Source organism: Cervus elaphus, chromosome 10 (genome assembly GCF_910594005.1).
Source record: "Cervus elaphus chromosome 10, mCerEla1.1, whole genome shotgun sequence".
NCBI lineage: Eukaryota > Metazoa > Chordata > Mammalia > Artiodactyla > Cervidae > Cervus > Cervus elaphus.
This window is the reverse complement of record NC_057824.1, coordinates 16,548,110-16,575,081: the sequence shown is the minus strand read 5'-3', so window position 1 is coordinate 16,575,081 and position 26,972 is coordinate 16,548,110. Positions and strand designations below refer to the sequence as shown.

The 26,972-nt window shown below is 58.5% G+C and overlaps 3 protein-coding genes across 10 annotated transcripts; 1 reads left to right on the top strand and 2 right to left on the bottom strand.

Moving 5' to 3' along the window:
• The first annotated feature begins 132 nt into the window (after positions 1-132).
• ECI1 (enoyl-CoA delta isomerase 1) lies at positions 133-11,926 on the top strand. The gene is made up of 7 exons (XM_043915970.1): positions 133-288; positions 379-495; positions 2,722-2,849; positions 8,972-9,118; positions 9,703-9,824; positions 9,909-10,087; positions 11,515-11,926. The coding sequence occupies exons 1-7, from the start codon at positions 237-239 to the stop codon at positions 11,679-11,681; spliced, it is 912 nt and encodes a 303-aa protein (XP_043771905.1). The 5' UTR covers positions 133-236; the 3' UTR covers positions 11,682-11,926.
• A 242-nt stretch (positions 11,927-12,168) lies between these two features.
• DNASE1L2 (deoxyribonuclease 1 like 2) lies at positions 12,169-15,939 on the bottom strand. Of its 4 annotated transcripts, none has more exons than XM_043915972.1 (8): positions 15,197-15,939; positions 14,757-14,954; positions 14,576-14,664; positions 14,398-14,481; positions 14,218-14,318; positions 14,018-14,130; positions 13,654-13,905; positions 12,169-13,292 (listed from the first exon to the last, which is right to left on the bottom strand). In XM_043915972.1, exons 2-8 carry the CDS (start codon positions 14,898-14,900, stop codon positions 13,239-13,241), a joined length of 837 nt encoding a protein of 278 aa, XP_043771907.1. In that variant the 5' UTR covers positions 14,901-14,954; positions 15,197-15,939; the 3' UTR covers positions 12,169-13,238. The 4 variants fall into 4 exon arrangements, with proteins under 4 accessions (XP_043771907.1, XP_043771909.1, XP_043771908.1 ...); XM_043915974.1 differs by having other exon boundaries at positions 13,654-13,851; XM_043915973.1 differs by having other exon boundaries at positions 14,018-14,127.
• Positions 15,940-16,071: 132 nt separating this feature from the next.
• Positions 16,072-25,972, bottom strand: E4F1 (E4F transcription factor 1). Of its 5 annotated transcripts, none has more exons than XM_043915960.1 (14): positions 25,356-25,972; positions 22,909-23,057; positions 21,873-21,978; positions 19,356-19,549; positions 19,141-19,261; positions 18,879-19,031; positions 18,618-18,787; positions 18,094-18,303; positions 17,744-17,852; positions 17,384-17,601; positions 17,041-17,239; positions 16,817-16,959; positions 16,685-16,747; positions 16,072-16,607 (listed from the first exon to the last, which is right to left on the bottom strand). In XM_043915960.1, exons 1-14 carry the CDS (start codon positions 25,510-25,512, stop codon positions 16,251-16,253), a joined length of 2,349 nt encoding a protein of 782 aa, XP_043771895.1. In that variant the 5' UTR covers positions 25,513-25,972; the 3' UTR covers positions 16,072-16,250. The 5 variants fall into 5 exon arrangements, with proteins under 5 accessions (XP_043771895.1, XP_043771896.1, XP_043771897.1 ...); XM_043915961.1 differs by having other exon boundaries at positions 17,744-17,849; XM_043915962.1 differs by having other exon boundaries at positions 18,103-18,303.
• Positions 25,973-26,972: the final 1,000 nt, after the last annotated feature.

Below are 26,972 nucleotides of genomic sequence, written 5' to 3'. Positions count from 1 at the left end.
GTGGCGCTCGAGCGCCCACGCTCTGCGGGGTGGCCAGAGCCAGGTCCCCGCAGCCCCTGGCCGCCGCTGAGCGCAAACCCCTGGCTCCGTCACTTACGTGCAGCCCAATCCGCCGGGCCCAGACGTCTGCTCCGCGGAGCCCGAGGCTCCGCCCGGGAGGAGCGGGCCGCTCCCCAGGGGCGGGGCAGACGGCAAGATCACACCCCGGCGCCGCGACCTGCCCATTCTCGGCCAAGATGGCGCTGGCATCGGGAGTGCGCGTCCCCGCGCGCGCCCTGCTCCGTCCGTGTGCGTGACCGGCGCGGGGCGCGGGGCGCGGGGCTCGGGGCTCGGGGCTCGGGGCGCGCGGGCTAACCGATCTCACGCTGACCTCCGCAGGGGCGCTGCTCTGGGGCACGACCCTTGGGCGCAGAGAGCCGGCGGCCGGCGGCGGCGGGGATGGCGAGCGGCGCTTCGGGAGCCAGCGGGTGCTGGTGGAACCGGACGCGGCCGCAGGTAAGCGCCCCCGAGGGCCCGGCATCCCCGCGGTGGGGAACGGGGCGCCGCCGGCAGCAGAGCTGGCTCCGCGGTGGCCTCCGGCTCCGGACCCAGACCTAGAATCCGGACACGGGAAAGCGCTCGAATTTCTAAAAATCCCGAGATAAAGCCCGATTTTGAAGTAAGTTTCTGTTGAGTTCAAAGCTAAGGGTCATCACCAGTCGAGTTGTTTCACCACGACCACCACCACCCCCCACCCCTCCACCCAGTTCATTATGAAGATAAACATGTTTCTGTTTTTAAAGTTTGGGGTATGTGCTCCTTATATAAGCTATTAACTTTGGAAGTGAAAATAATTGGAAGCATCTTGGAATAACGTTTTTAACTTTTTGTTAATACTCCCAGGTGGCACAGAACCCAGCAGATATTTTTTTTTTTTAATTAGAGCCAGGAGCCACAATTAAAATCACTTCTGCCCACCCCCATCAGAACACCTCTTAAAAGTCTCCAAGGGGGGTAAAAAAAGAGGTAGAAAGAGCACTTTTGAAAGAAAGCTGTGCTTTCTCCACCTGAGAGCCCTTCAGAGCTAGAACCTGAGCTGACTTGGGGGCAGAGACAAGAGAGATTCACATTTTAGGACAAGCTGCCTCACGGCCTCCCAGCTCCAAGCCTCCTAAACATTGCCGGCTTATCCTGGTAGGAGGTTGAATTGAGGTCAAAGCCAAGCATCGTTCTGTCCTCATTGCCAGACCCAGGTGGCCCTCAGGCATCTTGAGACTCAGAGGAATTAATGGAGTAAAAGTGCTTTATAAAATGCTTTCATTTAAGTGCCAAAGTGCTATCATGTTGATGTATGGCAGAAACCAACACAATATTGTAAAGCAATTATCCTCCAATTAAAAATAATTTAAAAAAAAAAAAAGCTGATTTTAGATCCTGTTCAACATTCAACCCGTGCCAGGGGTGTGATTATTTACCTGGTGATGTCCAAGTCCATCTGTTCACCTTTGGCCTCTACCTTTCCCCCAAACTCTTAGATATTGTCTCACTAAACAGCAAAGATCCAGAGTCAGCTTCAGAAACTTACCTCTGAACCACGTTTGGGGAGCTCAGCTCTGAAAGTTCTGATTGATTCTTCTTCGTAGGATGACATTTCTGAAGCCCCTAGGGTCTGCCCTTGGGCCAGGCAGTGGGAACAGATGGCCTCAGCCAAGCCAGCAGCCTCACTGTCTACAGGGGCAGGCCCTTCACTCCCGTTTTTCCTGCTGCTGGCAGAATGAATGTATAAACTGAGAGTTTCAAGAACATCCGGCCCCTGATATTCGTACCCTTGATCCTTAAACAAGTGTGAACCAGAACCCCCCACTGGAATTCCTCCTCGCACATCTAGTTCTTAGAGTTGCTCACTTACAATAAGGCCGTCTGCTCCCAGGAGGATGTCAGACTTGGTATCTGGGAGAAAATTGGACTGATATCATCATGAGCACTTCATTTGTTTTGAACATTGATTTATTTGGAGCGGAGGCATTGTGAGGGAAAAAAACATGTCATGTAGGTTGTCTAAAAGTAAAATGCATTTAAACTCAAAAAAAAAAAAATCAACAAAAATGTGTATGTGAGTGTTCCCAGCAGCATTACTCTAAATAGCCAAAAGGTGGAACTAACTCAAGTGTCTACTGGTCGGTGAATGGATAAGCAAAACGTGCTGTACACAGATCGTGGAAAGTTATTTGACCTTAAGAAGGAACGAAGCACTGACATCCATGTTACTTCATGGATGAACCTTGGAAACATTCAGTGAAAGCAGACAGACACAAAAGGTCACATATTTTCTATGATTCCGCTTCCATAAAATGTCCACAGTTGGAAAGTCCATAGGAACAAGAAGGAGATCAGTGATTAGTGATCCCTGGGTCAGGAAGATCCCTGGAGGAGGCCATGGCAACCCACTCCAGTATTCTTGCCTGGAGAATCCCATGGACAGAGGAGCCTGGTGGGTTTTGGTCCGTAGGGTCTCAAAGAGTCGGACACGACTGAAGTGACTTAGTACACGCGCACAGGGGCTGGAACAGGAGGAATGGTAACTGCCGATGTGTACAGGGTTCCCTTTATTATAAGATACATGAATCTCACCTCAGTTTAAAAAACCCAACAGTTGTGTGTCTTCCCATGGCCTTCCCGTAGGTGACTGGGGGCACCTTTCTCATGCTGGCACAAGCTTTGTCCTCTTTGTTTTCAAACTAGGGGTAGCCGTGATGAAGTTGAGGAATCCCCCCGTGAACTCCCTGAGCTTGGAGCTGCTGACGGAGCTGGTCATCAGCCTGGAGAAGCTGGAGAACGACAAGACCTTCCGTGGCGTCATCCTAACTTCTGTGAGTGCTCCTAAGCTCCCCCCAAGGCCCTGAGCTCAGAAAGCCCTCCACACACATCACAGGCTGGAGAAAACCCAGGCGGCCCAAGTGCGGGTGCAATCACAGGCCTTCAGGGGTCATAGTCCTGGGTGTGACTCGAGGGAGCCGGGCTGTGGCCAGCTGGTTTGCCCGCAGGCAGCTGATGCCTCTGTCCCAGGCCGCCTCCCAGACCCACGCAGTTGTGGGGCCAGGCCCTGGGGCAGGCCTCGGTGCTCCATACCCGGGCCTGGATGTAGGTGAGAGTAGGTTCCTTTGGGCAGGGATGACCTTGAAACCACGCAACTTCACGAACTCTGGACCCAGTGCAGACTTGGTTTTCAGCAGCTTCCTGGAGCCCAGGGTGGCCCCCAAGACCGTGCTTGTTCCAGGAGCGGTGCTCCCCATCCCTCTCCGGACAGGTCCTAGAGCCGAGGTCAGGCTTTTTCCTTCTGAATTCTCCTTGGACCAAAAAGTCTTAGTCGCAGGTTTACAACAGTAGGCAGACAACAGAGTACCAGACAAAATGCAGCATAAATCAGTATGACTGAAAAGAAAAGAGTTATAAGAAAATGACAACCTCCTGTCAGAAGACTTTTTAAAAGCCTTGGGGGATCCAAGAGAATGAGCTGGAGAACCAGTTTTCATTTCCTTGCCCACACTGAATGGCAAGGATTAGTAGATTATCTCTGGAAGTCAAATGGCTTGTTGACAGATTTTCTTGGTGTTGGTTTCTACCTGGAAGGAGGTGTTAGCTTCATATGCAACAAAAAGTATTGGCAGTTGCACAAACCACTCCTTTTCTGCTAAACATTCAGAAAACTAAGATCATGGCATCCGGTCCCATCACTCCATGGCAAATAGATGGGGAAAAAATGGAAACAGTGAGAAACTTTATTTTTTGGGGCTCCAAAATCACTGCAGATGGTGACTGTAGCCATGAAATTAAAAGATGCTTGCTCCTTGGAAGAAAAGTTAGGACCAACCTAGACAGCATATTAAAAAACAGAGACATTACTTTGCCAACAAAAGTCCATCTAGCAAAGCTATGGTTTTTCCAGTAGTCATGTATGGATGTGAGAGTTGGACTGTAAAGAAAACTGAGCACCGAAGAATTGATGCTTTTGAACTGTGGTAATGGAGAAGACTCTTGAGAGTCCCTTGGACTGCAAGGAGATCAAACCAATCAATGCTAAAGGAAGTCAGTCCTGATTATTCATTGGAAGGACTGATGCTAAAGCTGAAGCTTCAGTACTTTGGGTACCTGATGCGAAGAACTGACTCATTGGAAAAGACCCTGATGCTGGGAAAGATTGAGGGCAGGGGGAGAAGGGGACGACAGAGGATGAGATGGTTGGATGGCGTCACCAACTTGGACATGAGTTTGGGTGGACTCCGGGAGTTGGTGATGGACAGGGAGGCCTGTCGTGCTGCAGTCCATGGGGTCGGACACAACTGAGTGAACTGAACTGAATCAACCCTTATCAGGTACAGTCTTGGCCAGGGAATCTAGCCTCATTTAGGGTTTTGAGCTGCTTCTATGAGATGTAAAATCTCAGCCCCACGTTTCACAGGGAATCTTTTGCATTTTAAAAGTCCTCTTTCTAAAAAAGTACGATAAAAGTCTCCTTTCTTTCCAGATAGCTGCATGGGCATGTAAAACAAGGAAGGCATATTTTGAGTTTGTACATATGTTTATAATTCTTCCTTCACAGTTTTTCTCCATTCCCCCAACTTATATAAAGGCCAGGCAGTGTTAGAGTACAGTTTAAGTTTTTCCCTTTTCAGCCCATCTGTTTTTTTAGATTTCCAGTTTTTAAGGATACAGTCCAGAGGTGTTTCTTCTGGCTTAGAAGAGGATCCTCCCATGTTGGGAAACCTTCGGCCAAGAGCGCTCCTAGAAATGAAGTCCTGGGTCCCAGAGGCATCTCACCAGGAGGCTTTTGTCAGAGGGGGCTTGAGGGTCCTCCGAATGCCCTTCTCACCTACTGGGGTTTTGAGCGTCCTCTGCTCTCCCGTCGACACCTAGCCAGCATCTCTGGTCGTCAGTCGCTCGCGCGAGGGCTTCACCTTAGGGGCCCTCTGAACTGGTGCCAGTGTGCCGCCAGGGCTCTCCGGAGGGGGGTCTGCTGTCTCTGACGCTCACGTCTTATTATGTACGTAACAGTGTCCCCGATGTGGGGTGACCTGCTTGAGATTGTGCATCTGTAAAGCCTAGGAAGTGGGCTTTTTGGAAGTGGCCAGCCCAGTAGATAGTCACAGTGTCTGGACTGCCGGGGTCTGGAGGGAAGGAGATCCTGGAGGAACTGGAGCTGGGCACAGTGGGAAATGTCACGGGGCCAGGACCTGAGGGCCCCGAACTGGGAGTGTTCCCGTGGGGTTTTTGGACACAGAGTAAGGGGAGAGACTGGACAGCAGAAGCACCCCAAGCCCCCTCCCCATCTGTTTGGTGGTCGCGATAAAACTGGGGAGAGCCCGATGGTCCCATCTGAGACCAGTAACAGTGAGTTTGGACAGTGTTTCCCATGAAATTTAACACACCCAGTGAACCCAGTTAGCTTTGCATCTCCTCTGGGGACGTCAGTTTCAAAGTTAGCTGGACGTCAAAAGAACTTTAGTTACAATTTGATATTTGGGAAGTCCACCCAAAATATCACAATGTTTTAGATAGAATAGATAGAATCGTAGGTCAATAGAATCAAGGTCACTGTGAAACAATTATTTCTTGAGCTAAGGTGGAAAACAAAAAGATTTCAAAGGTCATTACAGATCACTTAAAGGCACAGAAGCTCACACAATCTGATGTCAAAAGCGGCATTCCAGGAAAACTTTGTTCTCTTATGAGAGACAGAAACCAAATCACGTCTTGCATCAGGCTACTCTGAATAAAACCCATTTACCCAATTAAATTGATTTCAACCTTGGAAAGTCCTGACCACAAACAAAACTCTGTTCTCCATGTTTCTCTTCTGTAGACCTGCAACTTTGATTAGCCATACTTTATCCCTTACTCTTTCCATTGAGAAATAACCAGCTTTAGGACAGAATCACTCTTTTTCCTTTAACAAAACGTATTTCCACTCCTCATACACCCTTCTGAAAACACACACCCACCTTTCCTTAAGCCGCCATGAAGGGCCTTCTGCACTGGCATTCTGTAGGTTGGCAGAGGTCATCTCAAGGTAGCACCAAACAGCTTCTTTTCTCTCTGATAAGAAGACACAAGTAGGTCAGTTTACACCTGTTTAGCCATCAATGTTCTCTGTTTCATCTTATTTGAAATGGTCCTTGAACCCAGTGAATTCCTTTCATTTTACTTTGTCTTAGTTTTTAAGTTACCAACATTGGGAGGGACTGCTTTAGATGGATTTTTTCAACACAAAGCTATTCCTCTAGAGTTTACCAAAAAGCTCTAATCCCACTTACATTTACTTAAAAATTTAATCATGTCGGGTTGTTTCCCTGGTGACAAATTTTATAACAGGAACAGTATGCACTTCCTTTCAGTAACCCTAGGTACAATGAAAGTATTATACTTAATGTGGGTATAGGTCTGTGTTAATTAAACCCACAAGTCTAAGCCAGCACTAATACCAGATATTAATTAAATATTGACTATTTTCCCAGATCACAGGAGCCCAAAATGTATTCTGATGAGCCTCTTCTATGTTTCTGAGAATATATAAGGGCTCAATTGCCTTTAAGCTAATTGAATACAAGCCCATTTACAAGTTAATTTTTACATAAAGACAGAGCCAGAGGCCTCATAGTTTTCCCACTTGAATTTTAAAATGCCCTCCCCTCGCACTTTTTTCCTTCATTCTGAGGGACTACGGATGAATCCGATATTTCTGAGCACACAGTCAGAACAGTTCCATTGCAAAGGCAGAGGAGGGAGAAACGAAAGCTTTCTTTTTTGTTCTTTAAAATCCCACCAAGTAACCCAAGGTTGGAGTCTCAAGCAGTGTTTGAGATATAGAATACAAGGGCTGCCTTTGTATTTCAAGGTTTAAGTCCTCCACCGTGCCCACAACATCAGCAGGGCAGCCGGACAGACAAAACGACATAAGACAAAGCTACCAATGACAAAACCTTGTAGACATGGGCAAGTATTCCAGATAAAAAAGGATGGGAGTGCAGGTCTAAGGATCAAGGGAGAGGTAAAACGGGAGGGACAGAGAATGAGAACAGGAAAACAAAGGTGAGTCAACGCCGGGACGATGGGTCTTCCAGCCCCTACCCGACATGAGGACTGAACCTCTGTCGCTCTTGTGAATCTCCAGGCAGGGATGGCCCACTGGGCCAGGGTCTGCACGGGTGAGGCTTGCCTTTCAGGCCTCTGCTGGCCGCCGGACGAGGTGCACCGTGGGCGGCCAAAGGTCTCGCCAGCTGAGAGCAGTGAGACTGTGGCTGCCCAACATCCACTCTGGAAAGGAGAAGACAGGAGGAGAGGACAGAGAGAAGTAGAGAAACAGCAGGAGAGGGGGAAGGACGAGGAGGCAGGGGCAGTGTTGCCTAGATGAGGGACCTGAGCCCCCGGGGTCAGGAAGGCAGGGCTTCAGGTGGCCACTTGCTGCCCACTGGGAAGCTGCGTTCGGGGGTCCCAGAGGTGCCCAGATCCCCTCTGCAGAAGGGGACGAGCCACACGCTGGGGGCCATAAATCTGATAACGACCGGGGTTCTTGGCCTTGCTCATCCAATAGAAATTGACTAGAGGCCCAACAAGAAATTCAGGCACGGCTTTACTGGGGCCCCTGCTGCAGCAGGGTTGGGGGAGGGAGGGAGAACAGACAGCAGGTTCCCTTGCTCCCTCACTCCTGACCTCGACCCGCTGCACAAGAGTCACTGAGGTCGGAAGTCGCAGAAACAGGCCAGCCCCATGCCTTCTGTCTGGCATTGATGCAGTTGCTTCTCTCGCATCCAGAGTAGAACTCTCTGCCTTGGCTTCCCTCCAGTACCAGGACCATGGGCTGCACCGACGCCCCCTCCACTTCTATGCTGAGAAAGTGTGTTGAATTTGGGGGGCGGCGGGGAGGAGCAGCCAGGCACTGGTGGTGGGAAGAGGTTAGGGAGGAAGGCTGGAAAGCTGGACGGCCATCCTGCCATGTCCTCGGAGCAGGGCTGCTCACCACCACCCCCCACAAGATTCCGACCGGTGAGGCAGTGGGACACGCATACTGACGGCCCAGCTTCCCATCCCCTGGGGTGCTTTTTAGAGGCAAGAGTGGAACACGTTCCATGCAAACAAGGCCAGTCTGCAGGTGCTGTGCACACACGCACTGCGTGTGTGAGAAGCACGGGGTGCATCTACACCTGCCCTGCACTTGGCTTCAGTCACTTCGTATGAGGATGTAGGGCATGTCGAGTGTGGCCACCCCTCCTCACGGCCACTGGGGGGCGGGCGGGGGTGGCTGTCATCTGCAGCAGCCCGTGGCGACCGTAGCCGGCCAGTTCTGTTTAGTGGTCAACAACCTCACAGCAGCCTTGGGAACCGGACACACTCCAGCAGGGCTTGTAGAAAACCCTGGCGCAGGGTTCCTGTGTGACGGCCGGGGGTCCCCTCCTGCCCCGGCCTGCGTTCTTCACTGAGCGCCCAGAACCTGGTGTCCACACTGGGAGCACTGGTCCCCTTCTGTCTTGGTCTGCGCCCCCACCCCAGCCTTCAGCCTCACTAGTGATGGCCCAGGGCGGAGGGGAGGGGTGCCTTCTTAACCACTCGCCGCTCCCTCCTTCCCTGGCGGGTCTGTGGTTTGCTGGCCCTTTGGGGTTAGCCAGAACACATGTCCTCTCTGACATTAGGAGCTTCCCCGGCCTCTGACTCCTCTGCCCGGGCCGTGTGCACGGGTAAAAGGGCCCGTGTTTTATGTCCCTGGGGAGCACCTGGCCCTGCCGCCTGCCTTTCCCATTTGAAGCTGGAAGGGGAAGAATATGGCAGGATGCAGACGGAACAGTCCAGGGGGTCCTGGCTGAGTCCCCGGAGCCCCCAGCTCAGGGCGCCTGGGGGCAGCATCCTGCTGCTGAGCATGACCTCAGCTCCTCCGGCCCTCGAGCGCCTGTGCACTGCCAGGCCCCCAGGGCGGACTCTGATGGCGCCCCTGTCCCCCCAGGACTGCCCCAGGGTCTTCTCCGCCGGCCTGGACCTGACGGAGGTATGCGGGAGGAACCCGGCCCACTACACCGAGTACTGGAAGGCCGTGCAGGAGCTGTGGCTGCGGACGTACCTGTCCAGCCTGGTGCTGGTTGCCGCCATCAACGTGCGTGTTCCTCCCCGGGGGCCGCCTGGGTTGCTCACTGTGGGCCAGCCCTTGGGGTAGGTGGACATAGGCCTCCCTTAGAAAGCCCTCAGAAAGGAAGGGGGCAGTCAGGGAGACCCACAGAGGTCAGCTTGCCTTTACAGACGAGGTGAGAAGAGAGGGCCACGTGGTGGGGCTGAGTGTGGGGACGGGAGCCAGGGCCTGTGGTCACCTCTAGGGGACATTGCTCTGGCCTAAGGCAAGGGTGGGGCGGAGGCCAGGGGCCTGAGCCGGCTGGAGAGGAGGGGGGCCGGGCTTGGGAGGATGCGTGGGGCTGGGTGGCCGGCCACCTCCATGGGGACAGTGGGTGCAGGAGGTGAGGACAGGGGTGGCCCCAGGCCGTCTGGGGCAGGACGTGAGGTGACAGCCCAGGCCTGATGGGCGATTGGCGTCTGAGGGACCGGACAAGAGCCGAGAGAGAAGCCGCTCGCAGCCCGACATGAGCCTGAGGGAAGAGGGGTGTGCGGGTCCTGCTGCGCACGCTCCCCAGATGGGGTTGGCCCTCTGGAACGCTACAGGGACCAGCGGTCTGGCTCTCCCTGCAGGGAGCCTGCCCCGCGGGGGGCTGTATGATGGCCCTTTCCTGTGACTTCCGGGTTCTGGCTGACAACCCCAAGTACCACATAGGGCTGAACGAGACCTTGCTGGGCATCGTCGCCCCCTTCTGGTAAGGCCGGGGACCGGGCCCACTGCCCCCACCCCCTGGCCTGGAGCCCCGAGCCCCCATTCCAAGTCGGGTGTCTGTTTCCAGGCTCAAAGACGCGTATGTGAACACCATCGGGCACCGCGCCTCGGAGCAGGCCCTGCAGCTGGGATTGCTCTTCCCACCAGCAGAGGCTCTCCAGGTGGGCCTGGTGGACCAGGTGGTGCCGGAGGACCAGGTGCTGGGCGCGGCGCTCTCGGCGATGGCCCGGTGGCTGGCCGTTCCAGGTGAGGGGCGGGCGGGGGTGGGGGAGCAGCTGTGGGTACCGGCGGGCCGGCAGGGCCCCCTCCCCTCTCAGCCTGAGGCTCCTGATAAGACCAGGAGTTCTCAAGCCATACACAGATGGGCCGCTCACAGTAGCAGACTGACCTCGTGTCCTGAGACTGGTGTAACAAGTGACAAGACGGGGAATTGAGGGGTGAGGGCGCTTAGGTGCTTAAAACAATGGAAATGCTTTCTTGCACAGTCTGGAGGCCAGAGTAAAATCAGGGTGTGAGCAGGACCTTGCTCCCTGCAGAGGCCCTGGGGAGGTGCCTTCCTGCCTCTTTCATCTTCAGGGGCTCCAGATACTCCTGGGCTGTGGCTGCATCACTCCAGCCCCTGCCTGTGTCTTCACACACCTTCTCTACATGTTTCTATATCTCAGACCTCCTGTTCCTTCTAAGGACACCTGTCCCTGGATTCAGGCAGTGGTTATGGTGGTTTAGTTGCTAAGTCGTGCCCAACTTTAGCGTGCTCCTCTGTCCATGGAATTTCCCAGTCAAGAATACTGGAGTGGGTTGCCATTTTCTTCTCCGGGGGAATCTTCCTAGGGATCCTACCTGGGTCTCCTGCACTGTGGGCGGATTCTTTACCAACCGAGCCAGCAGGGAAGCCCTCCCTGGATTTAGGGCCTGCCCTAAATCCAAGATGATCTCATCTTAGTTACCTCTGCAAAAACCTCTTTCTTAATCAAGCCACTTACACATACCTTTCCAGCGTCCACTATTCAACCCACTACACAGACAACTGGAAACAGCTTGCAGGTTCTACATCTGGCAATAGGAGTGCTTATGTCAACGACAGTAGAAACCAGGGGTCAGCAGACTGTCCGTAAAGGGCCAGGGAGATGTCCGGCTTTGCTGGTCACACGGTCACTGCCATAACCACAGCACTGGAGTGAGGGCTGCCTCAGTGTGTGTGAACTAGGAAGTGTATCTAGTGTTACTGGAACACCAAGCCACTGAATTCTGAATTTCAGTTGATTTTTACATGTCACAAAATACTAGCCTTTAAAATTTTTTTGCCACCATATATAAAAATGCAACCACCATTCTCAGCTCTTGAGCTGTGGGGGGCCAGGTTTGCTGATGCCCGAATACCGCACAGCCAGCCGTTAGTGAGGTGGTAAAGGAATAGTTAGCGACATAGAAGATGTTCCCGACGATATAGCTGAGGGAAAATAACGAGCTGACAAGGCAGTTTTCACAGTATCGTCCTGTAAGGTTTTAAAAGCAGTCAGCGGACAGCAGGGGACAGGTGGTTTTCCTTTTCTTCCCTTTGCTCACTTGAGTTTTCTGCCGGAGTTTCGGCTGGAACCATCTGGGGCAGCTCGGCAATAGCACTGTCCCAGCGCAGAGCCCAGGTCCTCACAGGCGGGCCCTGTCTTCTTCAGATCACGCGCGCCAGCTGACCAAGAACATGATGCGAAAGGCCACGGCAGACCGCCTGCTGAGGCAGCGCGACGCTGACATCCAGAACTTCATCAGCTTCATCTGCAGAGACTCCATCCAGAAGTCGCTGCAGGTGTACTTGGAGAAGCTCCGACAGAGGAAAGGCTGAGGGCAGGGCTGCCCACCAGGGTTCTGGCCGAACCCACCCTAACGGGCACCGTGGCTCTAGAGGACTTAAGTCCGGTCTTTTCCAATTTAAAATTACTTCCAGCTCTTTGTTTTACCCATCTCCCTAGAAGGCCCTGATCCTCACAGCCATAGTCCCGAGGCCTGCTGCCAGACCTTGGCAACATCACCATTGAGCGCATGTGCTGTTTTTTCCCAGAGCAGAATAAAGTCCTCAAGTTTCCCGTTCCTGGCTGGTGGGACGCTTGATTGCTAGAGGCATAAGGCCAGGTAGTTGGTGGGTCCTGACGAGCCCCCCAAGAGAAGGAAATGGGAAAAGACCTTGGGCCACCATGTTTTTTTGGATGGAAAACCTGTACAAATTTCAGAGAAACTGGGTAACTTGGAGAGGAAGAAGGGAGGCATTTTACATTGCAAGTGTCCTATATCTTATTTCAGAAAGATCTAGCAAGAAAAAGCCCAGACTCTTTGAAACAAAGGTTTTACCCTTCAGTATAATTCAGGCCAATTAAATCCTGCCAAAGGTGAGATGCTTTGAAAACCAGCAACCTCACCGGGTCCCTGTCAGTTACACTGTGTACCCCAGTTCTGCATGTCCCCCACCCTTGGGATGGGCTTACTCGAGGCGCAGGCCAGTGCCCTCCCTGGCGAGCCTTTGCCCAGCGCAGGGCTCCTGAGGAGGAAGCTACCAGGAAGGCACCTTTGAAGGGGCTGTACCACAGTGAGTTGTTGGGGTTCTATGGGCAGAACCCTCACCCAGCCTGCCTGCTCACCAGTGAGGGGCTCTCCACAAGTCTCAGGGCTGCCAACCAGCTTGGGGCAGGGGGACGACCTTCCTGACCTCCCCCCACCAACTGCAGTGCTGGGTGGGACAGGACCCTCATACCCACAAGTGCTGCTAGAGGCCTGCAGACCTGGGAACTGGGGCTGGAGGAGGATCACTGAGGATTGGGAGGTTGGCCTTGCACATCCACACGGCGTGTGTGTGAGAGCACTTACCCCATGTGCACTCAGTTCAGGTGCTTGGAAGCACTTAGTTTACACAAAGAGCAAGAAGCTTCTGCCAGTGAGCACAGGCACTGTCTTCTGGAGCCAGCCCAGTCTGGACATGGTCAGTTCCCAGCAGAAAAGATGGTGTGGGCAGGCCAGGCTGTCCTTGTCCCCTACGTGGGCTGGGACCAGGGATCTGCTGGGTGGCAGGACCAAGGTCTGTGTCCCAGAAGGGCTGAGCCCTAAGAAGGGACCTGGAGGAGTCAAAGCCCACATGTGTGTGGGGCCCTGGCTGAGTGTGTGCTGTTTATTGAGCTCAGCTGCATGCCCAGCATGCTGGAAGGTGTTTCTCACAACCTTATGAGGTAGGTGGTGGCAGCCCATTTCACAGATGGGGAAACAGGCTCTGAGTGGTCCCATCACTTGTCCAGGCCCAGCTGCCCGTGCCCTGCAGCCTCGCTGGGGGTTGGCTGGCCACGCTGGAGGAGTCCTGTGGGGCTTGCTCCTGTGGCCAGTCTGCAGGCTCTGCCCCAGCCAGGGCCCGGGGCTGTCAGTGGGACTTGAGGGTCACCTCCACAGGAAAATGGTCACTGATGGTCAGGGCCTGGAGGGAGAAGGGGCCAGCCTGAGACCCTGCTAAGCAGCCACCCCGGGAAACTGCCCCCCACCCAGGGAGGGGCCCACTGGGGGTCTAAACAAACCGCTGCACCTGGGGGGAGGTGTTGGCGTCTATGCCAGCTGTGGCCTGTGGGTGGGCTGGGAGCACAGTCTCAGGACCCCACTCCAGCGACGTAAAGAGCTTCCTGCACTGCCACCCCAGGTTTGCTCCATTCGGCCAGACCTGAACCTCTAAGGGCCTTTTCTAGAAACACTAGTGCAAAGAGGGGAGTGCCTGGTTCCCTGAGGTTGGGATCTGGGTCCAGCACTCCCCTCGCCCCCGGCCCTACCCCGGCCTCAGCACTTGCCTGAGTCTGGTCCAGGCCGAATTCCTCCTGGAAGTCGTGCACAGTGGCTGACTGATGCTTCAGGCTCTTGCGCAGGCGGGAGCCACAGACCACGATGCGGTCATAGGCGCAGTCCGAGTTGCCCACCGTGGTGTCAGCGCTGTCCGGGATGAGCCATTTGAAGACCTCGCTGCTGCGCAGGCGGATGGCCGGCCAGTCCTGTGCCCGCACGTATTTGCAGTCGGCATTGAAGTCGCCCAGAAACAGGATGTCCTGCGGGTCACGGCGGGGCCGGGACTGAGGCTCTGTGGCCGACCCAGGAGCACGCCTCCCGGGTGGGGTCGTGGGGGCGGGGCGGGGCCTTCCTGACAGGGGGGGCACTTACGTCGGTGCCCCACTTGTCAATCACGTCCAGGTACACGTCGTAGAGCGCGTCGATCTCGGCCACAGCGTGGTGCGGCGCCGCGTGCAGCGGAATCAACACCAACTCCTTGGCTGCTGCAAGAGGGGCTGGGTGTCAGGGGCCGGCGGCGGGGGCGGGGCTGGAGGCGGGGGCGGGGCGCGGGGCGCGGGGGGGGGCCTCACCGCAGCGGGGTGCCAAGAACTTGACCACGAACGGCTCCCGGCTGAAGGCGTCCTCGGTGTCCGGGTACTGGTACGTGTCCACGACCGACACCGTGTCCTTCCTGGAGCCAGGGGGTAAAGGACGGGTGGGCGCCGTGAGCGGGACCCCTGCCCCGCGCGCCCCGTGGCCCCTCCCCTCACCTGTAGACGAATAGGTACATTTCCTTATACTGGTCCCGACCCAGGGGCTCACTGCTCACGAAGCTGTACTCGTGCCTGGACACGCTGCGGAGATACGGGCCGGGCCTGGGGTCAAGGCATCGCTCCGAGGCCTGGGGTCCGGGCCGGGGCTTCCCACGCTGGACCCTGCCAGCCGCACCTGTTGATCTGCTCCATGAGCGCGGACACAGCGCTCAGGTCGGGGTCTCGCACCTCCTGCACGAGCATGACGTCATAGCCAGCCAGGATCTGGGGGAGGAGCCAGCGAGTGCAGGGTCAGGCGCGCCGCAGATCAGCCCGAGGAGCCCAGCCGCGACCCCGCCCCGGGCCCCCAGCCTCACTTGCGCGATGACGCCGCAGCAGCCCGTGTCTGACACTTTGCTGTCGCCGAAGCTCTGGATGTTGAAAGCTCCGATGCGCAGCGCCTGGGCTCCGGCAGCCCCCAGCGCCCAGAGCGCGGCCAATAACGTCAGGGGCCTGCCCATGGTGCGGAGTGGACGATCGTAGAGGGACAGACACGGCCGGGCGTGACCGCGGACCTGAAGTGGGACACACCAGCCCACTCCTCATCTTGGCCGCGGGGATCCAGGGCCGGGCAGGTCCTGCCTCCCACAGTCTGGCGGCCGCAAGGCACCTCTGCCCCCTACTGCTTTCCAGGTCTCCCCAGGGTGCTGCTGGGCTCACAGCCTTGTCCATTCTCCTCCTCCATGGCGAAACTGAGGCCCAAATATTGAGTCCATTCCCATCCAGCCCCCACTCAGCACTCCCACACTGAACGCACCTGAGGGGTGTGGATAGGCTCAGGATCTGCGTCCCAGGAGAGGTCTGAGGTCCAGGCTGGGGGTGTGTCTGTGAGACAGACTGCAAGGGCTGGTGCAACAGCAGCACTGGCACCCTGGCTCCAGGGTTATTTGTAGCCCTGGCCCAGGGAGGGGCCAGACTGCGCTGCGTCCCGCCCCCTCCATGAAGCTGGTGGCTGTACTCCTGGCTTTCACCTCTCATCCTACAGAGGACCTCTCCCCACACATGGGGGTGGTGGGGACAGGGAGGCAGGACACCCACCCTGAAACTGATCTGGGACCCCCATGCCCATCAAAACAGGGGCTTAGACGGCTCTGCCAGCCCAAGAGCTGCATCAAGACTGGAAGAGGGCCAGCCATGCCCACAGTCCAGGGCTTGTTCTTGTCCCCACCCCCGAGAAACTAGGTCACCCAGAATCTCCCTCAAGCTGCATCCCTGCAGGGAAACTAAGGCCACCCAATCAGGAAAGACCAGCCCTGTTTACAGCCCAGCATCTTCTGCTGCTTCTCCACGTCATCACTTCAAGGACAAAGCCGAGACTCCTGGCTCTCCCGGCCTCATTCCCCAGCCCCAGGATCGGAAGCTGGCAAGCAGTACCCCCACCCACCCACTTCGACGGGCCACAGGAAGCGGGGGTCACGGCTCCAGCTGAGCAGGGCAGAGGCAGGAGGCTGCCTGTCCACATGCCAATGACACCCACACATCACCAAGGTGCTGCCAGCCCCTTGGGAGCCCTGGGTGGACCGGCCAGGCACCAGAGCCTCGAGGGCGGCCTGGGCAGGCGGGGACTGCCCCAGAGGGGCACTGCCAGACACCAGTCCCTGAGGCTGCTAATGCCACAACATCACAAGCGGCGGATTTTCACATTTTATTGTAAAGCAACCAAAAACTCTATTTACACTCCTACGTCGCCTCTCAAAGTCTGAGTTCTAAGCCCCTCTTGCCTGTACTCAGCCAGGCAAGCATGGGCAGGGAACCCAAGGTCCTCAGCTCCTGCCCCAGACCGGCCTGCCAGCCCCTGCAGGTGCCTGTGCTTAGACAATGACCGTCTGCACCTCAAGCTGGCCCTCCGGGGAGGCGATAACCAGCTCGCCGGCATGCTCCAGGATCTCAATGTCCTCTGACGAAACCATGGTCACAGTGGCCTGCTCAGCGCCACTGGTACCCGAGCGGGCAGTGAGCACAGTGCCCTCGCTGATGGCCGAGGCCAGCGTCATGGCCACCTGCTCCGTCAGGCTCTCGGGGGTGGCGATGGTGATGGTGTCGGCCGCGGCCGCCTCCGGGCCCAGCTGCGCCTCCTGGTCCATGGTCACATTCTGCACAATGATCTGGTGCCCAGCGCTGGCCTGGTGCACTATCTGCTGCACCACCTTCATGATGTGACTGTCCACCTGCGGGCGGCCCATGGCTCAGCCCGAGTCCAATGAGCGTGCCAGGCCGCCCCTCCGCCCGTCCCCCAGCCCCTCACCTCCGTCTGGGTGCCCTCAATGATCTCCGTGGCTTCACTGGTCTCTGCATCATCTGCGGTGGCCTGGGTGGGGGTCAGAGGTCAGCCCTGCCCACCCCAGTCCTCACCCCAGCCCGGCGGGCCCCCGCCCACCTCGATGATGTACTCCTGCGTGTCAGCTACCACGGACGAGAACTCGACCAACACGGTGTGCGGGTCCTCGGTCAGGACGGCGGCAGCCGCAGCGGGGCTCTCCTCAGACACCAGCAGCTCCTCCACCTCCAGCAGGCAGCCCCCTGCGACGGGGAGCTCAGTCAGCGCTGGTTGTGGACCTCCCCCCACCACCGCCAACCCCACCTGCCAGCTCCCAGCCCTACCCTTGGTCCGCAGGTGGCGGTTGAGCGTGCCGTGCTCAGCGAAACCACGGCCACACTTGTAGCACTTGAAGGGCTTCTCGCCCGTGTGGTGCCGCACGTGCCGCACCAGCGAGCCCTTCTCCCGGAAGCCGCGGCTGCAGAACGGGCACACGTGTGGCTTCTCCTCCAGGTGCGTCCGGAAGTGCACCTGCTGGGCATTCTGCAGAGACCGCCCCCCATCAGGGCTGGCCTGGCCTTGGCTCAGCCAGCCCCCTGAGGGCCCAGGCCAGGGCGAGGGGGCAGGGAACCAGGGACAGAGCGGGCTCAGGGAGCGGGCAGCCACAGGCAGGGGTCCAGGGCCCACCTTGGTCTTGTAGCGCTTGCCACACTCAGGACAGGGGTAGGGCCGCTCGTCCGAGTGGACACGCCGGTGGCCACGGACATGGGCGATGGTCTTGTAGAGCTTCCCGCAGTCCCCGCAGCGGAAGCGGCGCTCATGCACATGGACCTCCTGGTGCTTCTTGAGCAGGTAGGCCTTGGGGAAGGCCTTGCCACACTGCGGGCAGGTGAAGGGCCTCGGCCCTGCGGCCATGCTCCACGTCAGGCTGGGACAACCACCCGAGGGCCCCACCCTAGCCACTGGCCACCCTGGCTGCCTGCCGCCCACCCAGAGGCCCATCCTGGCTGCCCACAGCTGTCCAGGTCCGGCACCCCTGCCACCCACCTGCATGGCCTCTTTTGTGGGCCTCCAGGGTGGCCGCCGTTGGGAAGGTCTCACTGCACTGAGGGCACGGGTGGGTCCTGGGCACAGACGAGGCCTCGCCAGCCACCTGCTGGGGGACCACAGCACCCCTCCAGCACCCATGGTGGCTGTACCCCATTAGCAGGGCCGGGGCCACACTGAGGCACCCCCACCCTGGGAGGCAGTAAGCAGGTCAGGGGATGAGTCACTGCACACGGTGAGGAGCTTCCCACCGCCAGGGACGGCCAGGCAGCCAGCAGCGGCTGGGTTAGCGTGTGACTTGGCACCCCAGGTCCAGCCCCCCAGGAGCCCACCATGGGGCAGGGACATACTGTCTCCACCTGCTCCACCTCCAGCAGCGGCAGTTCCGGGGCAGCGTCTCCGGGCGGCTGGGGACTGGACACGGTGGGGGTGGCTGGCCCCAGGGTCCCCTCCTCCCCGGGGGCCCGCTCGAGCACGATGCCGGAGTTCTGCATGGCCTGGTGCAGAAGGTTCTCGCGGCCGCCCTCGCTGGAGCAGGGAAGCTCCTGGGGGCCAGGGGGCTGCAGGGGAGGCAGAGGGAGGGGGCTGCCCAGGCGGTCCAACACTCGACGCCGCCTGCTAGCCCCACAGCGGGCTGCCCCAGGCCCTGTGCACACCCGGCGCCTTCACTCGGGAAGGCCCTGCACCTGCCCTCACCCCCAGCCCACTCCCCCTCACCCCTCCCTGCTATGACCTTGGTCTCTCATCTCCCTTCCCCCGCAACCAGACTGAGCGCCAGGAAGCCAGGCCCAGGTCAGTCCCATTCCCAGCAGAGCCGGCGCCCAGAACAGGGCCCGGACTGAGCAGACAAGGGCCGCCCCTGACCTGCCCCCACCTCCGGGGCGAGGGCCTTCATGCCCAGGGGAAGCTCCTGCATCTGGACGTGGACTTCATGGATGACGGTGCCCTTGGCATCTGTCACCAGGTGAATCACTGGCGAGGTCTCCATGGGCTCGCCTGCCACCGACGACGGGGTAACAGCCCCCACAGTGGAGGCGCTGGACCCTTTAAGGCAGAACCAAGAGAGCCCGTGAGGACACACGGAGGAGGGTGGTACCGAGAGCAACCAGGGCCGGCCGGGGAGCCCCCGGCTGACCTGCAGGCACGTCCTCTTTGCCGACGACCATGTCTTTGCTCATGCTGAAGCGGATTTTTTCTGTACACGGAGTGAGAGACTTCAGGTGCCGGGTTAGTGCCCCCGACTCCCGGAAGCTCTTCCCACACTTGGCACACTTATAGGGGCGCTCGTCTGTGGAGAGAACGGTGTCAGCCCCAGCCTCACACCTCCAGGAGTCGGGGGCCACAAAGCCCAGGAGCCGAGCCCCGGGGCCAGCGGCAGTGCGCTGAGGCTGGCTCACCTGTGTGCCTCCGGTGATGCCGGATGAGCGAGCCTTTGGTGCGGAAGGAGGCCCCGCACAGTTTGCACTCGTGGTCTTTGCGGCTGCTGTGCGTGACCATGTGGGCCTTGAGGATGCTGCCCTGTGAGGGAGGGGCGGCGAGGCTCAGCACCACCCAGCGAGGGAAGGGCTGGAGGCCCGGCTCCCCACCGGCGCCCCCAGGCCCGGGGCCTCACCGTCTTGAAGGTCTTGTGGCAGAGCATGCACACGTAGCGGCCGTCCTTGTTCACCAGCAGCTTGACCTGGGCCTGCTCACCCTCCGCAGAGAGCCCGGGCCCCCGCCGGCTGGGGCTGCCTGGGCCCTCAGCCACCTCGCTGTCCCCCGGCTCCGCCTCTGAGGCCACGATGACCTCTTTGATGTGTCCGCCTCCTGAGGAAAGGGAGAGCGGCCTGAACCCCGGGATCACTGGCCCTGCCGCACTCGGATGGAGCCCGAGGACCCTGCTAGGGTCAGGGGGGTGGTCTCGACCGACCCCAACCAGGCATGCGGCACCTGCTTGGCCAGAAAGGATGGCGGGAAGGGGTGCTCCGACTCCACAGGGCAGCCAAGAGGAGCGCCAGGCCTCTGGAAACAGTTAGCCAGGATGTGAACACAGACGCCCTGCCCCCAGCCAAGAGGCACGCAGGGTAAGACTTGCACAGGCTTCCTGCCGTCCCCAAGGGTGGCCATGTGCCGGTGCAGAGGCAGTGGACAGGCCAGCCTGCCACCCTGGCTCCTGCTAACGTGAAGAGGAAATGCCCCTGGGACTGCCCACCAGCATGGGTTTCGAGGCAGGCAGGCCAGGGACCCGCCTGGAGAGCAATCGCTCCAGACATGCCTGGGACAGTCAGGGTGAGGAAGCTGGGCTTTTGCAGCTCTCGTGGGTGTTGAAGAAATGTGACAATGTGCAAAACTAAGCTGTAAACACACTTCACTATTTCTGCTCATGAAAATGACGTGTGGAAAACGGCTATGAAGCTGCTTCTTAGAAACCATCTCACTCAGGCCGGCGTCGTGTTTTGACAAGCCATTCTTCCAAAACAGAATGGAAGCTCCGTGACTCAGAAACAATTAAGGCATCTGTCGCTCCTGCGGGACTGACAGCCTCCCTCCACCCCAGATGCGAATTCCTAAAAGAACAGGGCCTTCCACCGGCTCTGACCTGAGTCTGAGTGTCACACAGCAGACGGAAGGGTTGGAGAGAGGGGATCATGGCTGCCCCAGGGCCAGAGATGAAAAGCAAGTTTGGTCTCAGGGAAGAGGCAGGGGGCCTGGAGTGGGTATCTGGAAACTGTGTGGTCCCTGTGAATTGTGCACCGGCCCTGCGAGGGCGGAGAACCATCCTGGCATGATGCCAGCAGCTGGCGGCTCAGGACTCTGGCCTGGGCTCCAGATCACTGAGCCAGGGGGACATCTGGGCCACCCAGGACGTCTGCAGAAGGGAAACTCCCAGGGGGCAAGAGAGGCAGGGGGTGCCCAGAGAGGAGCCCCTGGAGCGTAGGGTGGAGTAGCTGGAGGCTGGGTGGCAGGCAGGGCTTCCAGGGTGCTAGAGCCTGGAGGTGCTACCTGAATCTAGGGCATGCGTTTCTCCACATGACACCCTCCCACCCAGAAACCAAATGCCACATCAGGGCTGGAGCGCAGCCCTGCCCAACACATGTACACTCCTGTCCTGGAGGAGCGGCAGGCAAGCATCCTCGTCCACAGGAAGGCTGGGGGAAAGGTGGCATGGAGACAGGGACAGGTTCCATGGCCTCCCTGGGGAGAGGGAGGTTGCCTGCTCTGAGGTCCCCGTCCCCCAGGCCACCTCCACCCCTCTTCCTGCCCCAGCTGGTCCCCAGGGCTTCCCAAGGCCAAGTTCTCCCTGTCACCCAAACCTTCCTGGCCAGCTACCAACTTGCATCCCTGCCGCAGCCCCTGCCCGTTCCCTTCCCCACCTCCAGTGGCATCAGGCCAACCCAGCCTCTCTGCTGCCACGCTCACACCCAGCCACCGGGCCCCTCAGGCTGCCCTTTCAATGGCCCAGCGGCACGCTCCCTGTCCCCTGTAAAGGGGCATGTGACCCCATCCAGACCTCTCAACGCCCCCTCTCCTCCTGCACATCAATGAGGCACTTCAGCTTTAAAAAAGCCATCAAAGAGCCTGACTTGGCGTTGCACGCTCTTAAAAGCCAAAGCCGTGTGGGAATTAGGGTGGGAATTGCCGGAGGGACGGAGCGCTGGGGAGATGACGGCCAGGGTCAGGCAATAGGTCGGGGCTGAGCCAGGGCACCCACACGCACCCCAGTTGATCCTCCAGAGCCAACGGTGGGTGGGGAGTAGGAACCGGGGCCAGGGTGGGGGCTGGGAGAAAAGTGGGGAAGATTCGAGAAGGACCAGGGCAGAGAGTCTGGGGATACAGCAGGGGAGAGCAGCCAGCTCGTGGTCTGTGCACAAAGCGAAGATGCCCCGAGGCCCAGCAATCTCCCTGGGCTGCCCAGCTCTGGCTACCCCTTTCTGGGCATGGCGGGGCCTGGTGCCCAGTGCTCACTCCTCCAGCAGGCCCTGCCCTGGGAAGGCGCACACAGGGCCCCAGCCCCTCCTTGGCCAGGCCCTGCTCCCGGGACAGCAGACGGCCACGGGCAGCAGAGGTCACAGCCCTGCCCACGGACGACTACCAGGTCAGTGCTGAGAAAGCCGCGCGTGCACAGCCATGGGGGGCCAGACTGACTTACCAACTATGTCAGGCGAGTGGCTGATGTCTCCCGCGAGCGCCGCCGCCTCCACCACAATGTGGGCCACAGTGATGGGCTCCTCTGAGCCCGCTGCTCCTGCTGCCACCTGCCATGGGGCGGAGGGATGGAGGAGACCCGTCTTCAGGGCTCTAGGGCTCAGCTGTGGGTCCACCCGAGGGCTCGCATCTCCCCCGCAGAGCACTGCTCCCAGTCTGCTCCCAGCCTGAACCCCTCCCCCTGGGCCCAGCGGTCAACCCCATCACTCCAATGCCTCCAGCCACAAGGGCCCCACACGAAGCCCTGAGCAGCCCGGGGAGGACTCCAGGATGAAGTGACCAGAAGCTCCAGCACAGCCTCTACAGAGAGGAAGTGAGGACCTCCACCCACCAGCCCAGCCAGGGGGTCAGGGAAAGGGCTCCCAGGGATGTGGGGCTGGGGGCCCTCCCGAAGAAGAGGACACCCCTGGGAGGGGCAGGAGAGACCACAGAGCAGAGCAAGACGACTCTGGGCCCCGTCCTCGGGCCACCTGGGGTGACCAGAGGCACCGACTTCTCTCGGAGTGTCCTCGCCCACTTCATAGGCTTAGGGTGTCAAGAGTGCCAAGCCCACGAGGGTGTCGTGCACAGCTCCAGTACACACGCTATGCACAAAGGTGGCCGTTTTCACGACAGAGCCACACTTCGTCTGTGGGATCCCCGGGAACCTCATGTATAGGCCAGGAGGGCAGACAGAGGACAAAAGCCATCGTGACGTCCCTGAGTCAGGATGGGCCCCAAGGAAGGAGAGACCCCAGGCCCCAAAGCGCAGGCTCCACACACAGGTTGCTGAGCAGGCTGGCATCCCAGGCCGACCAGGGGAGCCCAGAGCACCCCCCACCCATGACCGGATGCCACCCTCTGCCCGTCCCCATGTCAGAAGGACCCAGCTGCACGGGTGTGTCCTGCCACGCCACCACCTCCTCATCCTGCTGTCAGATGAGGGGCGGGGATGTGTGTGTGCACACCTGTGTGCGATGCAGGGGGTTGGGGGGGCTCACCTCCCGACCCAGCAGCGCGGCGGCCGGGGTGGCGGGCAGGGCCTCCTGAGGCGCCCGCTGGCAGGCTTTTTGGAGCTTATGCTGAACGAAGTCCTCCAGGGCGGTGAACTCTGCCTGGCAGCGGCCACATCTGTGCACGTCGTCCTCATCTGCAAGAAGCCCACAGTCAGGGGGACTGGGGGGGGGGGGGGCTCTGGTCCTAGGCACACCCAGCCAGGGGTGGCATCAGAACCAGACGCCCACCCCAGGGAGAACTGCACACGGGAGGGGGCAGCCCTGACCATCCACTTGGGCACCAGGGTCCAAAGGCCCTACTTCAGAGAGGAGGGCAGAGAGGCCCAGGGAGCAGCTGGGAGGCAGGGGGATTCAGCCATGCTGGTTTGGGAACTGGGGAGGACCTGGGGTTCACATGTGCCCTTGGGCACCTCAGCAGCCATGTGTGGGTCTGTTTCATCATCTTTAAAATGGGCCGACTTGGTGTGTTTACAGCTCCAGCTGAGAGGCTAGCACCCAGCAAACATGGGAGAGGTGAGGCCCCATGACCCATGCCCACTCTTTTCTCACTCTGACCTGACGCTTCACTGGTTCCAAGCAGGCAACACCTCCCTACCCTGGTAAAGACGCCTAGGGGGGCTTCCCAGAGGGGCTCCACACTCCAGGGCCAGGGGCCATTGCCCCCGAGCCCCTCACCATCTAGGCTGACCAGCCAGTCCCCGCCCCAGGTCCTGCAGGACTTCTGGCTCACTGAGTTCCCTACAGTGTGCCAGGCACCTCCCTGGGGATATCACCCAATCCGACCAGCACCCTGAAGAAATGGAAATGACTATTCCCACTCCGGAAAAACAAGTTGAGATCAAGGCTACCCTGCTGGTGAGTGTTAGGGCCAGAATGTAAACCTGAGGGTCTACCCCAGACACCCTGCTGTTTGCACCAAGGGATGGGAGATGTTCCTTCTGCTTTTGTAAGAGTCTGTCCATTCCCACCGCCTCATGTGCAATCCCACATCAAGGTCAAACCCAGGCTGGAGCACAGAAGGAGCCCATCTGATGCCTACTGGATTAATGAACAAAGGGCCAAACCACAGCCAAGACTCGCCCACAGAAGGCCACCTGGCAAGGGCGGTCACCCCCCAGATGGCACACAGTCACCGGCCAAGCACTGAGGTGCCTCCACCCTCCTAATCCTCCCAGCCCACTCACCGAGTCTGACTCGGCACCAGCGTGTTGCCATTAAAGAAATCCCCACCGCAAAGGGGAACACTCCCAGCCCTGTAACCCTGAGAGAAAGCCCTGGGCAAGTCCAGCAGGGCACAGCAACCTCCAAAGAGACCCCTGGGTGGGTGGTACTGCCCCTACGCACGCTGGAATAAGAAGGAGCAAGGAAAGACGTACTGAGAATACAAACCCTGGGGGGGCAAAGACCACCATCCCAGTATCACCAGCCCACCCCCGCCTGCCTGGCCCAGTCTAGAGTCTCCTGGGACAGGCTCAGAGGGCAGAGACCAGAGTTCTGGCTCCAAAAGTCATCAGCGCCCCTGTGAATGCAGCCCTCATGGGTCCCCAGAACTGCTCTCAGAGATGCACGTGCATGCTCTCCTTTGAGTCTCACCACCATCCTACCAGAAGACAGAGCCCCAGAATTTAAGGGAGTGTGTTGAGGAGTCACACAATCCTGGCATCCAAATAATACTTGGTATTAAATAACTGGGTGACCTGGTCATTTTCACATCTTTGAACCTCAATTTTCCTCATCCATGAAATGGGAATAACAACAATAACAATAACGGCATCTAGGGCTGGCTTGAGAATGAAAACGGCTGAGGCATGATGAGTGCTCCATACATTATCATCAACACTGGTGTCTCCATTCTGTAAGCGGAAATGGAGGCTCAGAGAGGTATGTGGTCACCTGCGCAGGATCAAACAGCTAGAACGTGGCAGGTCTGGGGCTGGGCGGCCTGCTGCTTTGCAGCACTGGGCTCTGCCACCTCCCTGTGGGTGCGGGAGAGACCCGAGGCCCCGCCCTCCAGGAGCCTCAGCCACACCCCGGCCAGGGCCCTGGTGGCCTGTCAGGTGAGGTGGGAGGGGGCGCAGCGGAGGGCAGGGCCCTGTCTAGACGCAGAGACAGAGCGGGGCCGGCAGGCGGTGGAGCCGATTGCCAAAGTCTCCACGGACAGCCCGTGTGGTTCGGACACCAGTGAGTATCCGCGGTGGGCGCAGGAGCCCACGCCGGTGGTGATCTGCGCCCCATAGGGTGAGGCCCGAGGGCCTGAGAAAACCAGAGGGCTCGTGGAAAGCTCTGAGGCGTCCCGCGGAGACCCACGAGGTCTGCAAGGAAGCTGGTCCGGGAGGATGTGTCGCGCCCGCAGCTCAGGCCGTCGGGGCCTCCACCAGCCAGGCTGAGCCGCCCCCACCCCGGCCGCGCCCAGCCCCGTGCGGCCCTGTTACCTTCCTCGCTGAAGGGCGCCGGGAGGCCGAGAAAGCCACCAGGAGCCAAGGCCGCTGCCGCCGCCGCGACCCCGCCCTCACCCGCTTCCCGCCCGGCTTCGGCCCGGGCTTCTGCCGTATGCGCGGCCGTCACCCGCACTGCCATCGCGCCCTCCATGTCGCAACGCGCCGCAGGAAGATGGCGGATTTACGACCGTGTCGTCATAACAACGGGCCGCGCCAAGGCGAGCGAGCGAGAAGACGAGAGGAGGACGACGGGGCGGGGCCAGGGCGGGTTTGACGGGCAGGCGGCGGGGCGCCGTGCGAGGGTGTGGCCTAGAGGCGCAGAGGCGGGACCGAGGGCTGAGACAGAACAGCGGGCGGAACTGCCGGGAGAGGTGTGGTTATGGTGCAGAGGACTGACAGGCGGAGGGGCGGGGCCACGCCTGAGGATTGAAATGCTGGGGCTGCGGTCCGCAAGCGGCGTTTAGGCGCTAGAGCCTGAGACGGCCAGTTTGGCTGGCGGCGCGTCCTGCTCGGCCCTGAGCGCGTTCCGCGGCCGGGATTCGAGCTCTAGAGAGCCGCTGCCGGGACACTGCCCCAGATCGGACCGGTAGAGTGGTGCTCGCTGCCCGCCTCCGAACCCCTCGGATGGCAGAGCCTCCCTTACTGGTTGACTCAGTCCAAGTACAAAACCCGAATTGGGGATGGCTTCACTAACTCTTTCATTCATTTGTATAGTTTTCAAGTTGTGATAAGTACACATAAAACTTACCGTTAGTGACAGTACCTTCACAATGTTGTGCAACTATCACCAACATGTAGTTCCAGGACGGTGTCTTTATTCCAAAAGAAAATCTGTACCCACTGGCAGTCACCCCTCATTGTCCCCTCCCTCAGTCCCTAGCAAACCTCTTTCTCTGTGGATTTGCATTTTCTGGACATTTCGTGTAATTGGAATTTTACATATGGTAATCTTTTGCATCGGGTGTCCTTTACTTAGCATGGTGTTTTTGAGGTTCATTCAGGTTGTAGCATGCAGCAGTACTTGTTTCTTTTGATGGGTGAATAATATTCCATTATATGAATAGACCAGGTTTCATTTTGCCTATTTGGGTTGTTTGCACCTTTTCTATGATTGTAAATGGTGCTGCTATGAACATGAGCATACAAGTTTTTAAAATTCTTTTTAAGGTAGTATTTAAGTAGTTTTTTGAAGCTAAGTGTTTTACAGGATTTTCTCATTGAAGATACCAATCATCCCCATTTTGAAGATGAAGAAACTAAGGCGCAGAACTGATGGAACACTTGTTCAAGTGCTGGCCAGAGGTCTAACTGCTGGCCAGAGGTCTGTCCAGAGTCATGGGCTAGAAACACAGAGGGTGTGTTCTCTCAGCTTAGTTTTTCTCCGTGGCTCAGCTCGGTGCTGGATTCGAGACTCAGGTGAGTCAGACCCCATTCCCTCCAGGAATGCCAGTCTCTGGGGAAAACCAAGCACGGACACAAGGGCCCGGGCAGAGAGTGGGCAGCTCTGCCCCAGGAAGGGCACCAGCAGAGACATCTCCATTCTGAGGCTGCCCAGCTCAGGAACAGAGGACCCTTCTTCACCTGGCAGGAGCTGGGATGTGTGAGACATGG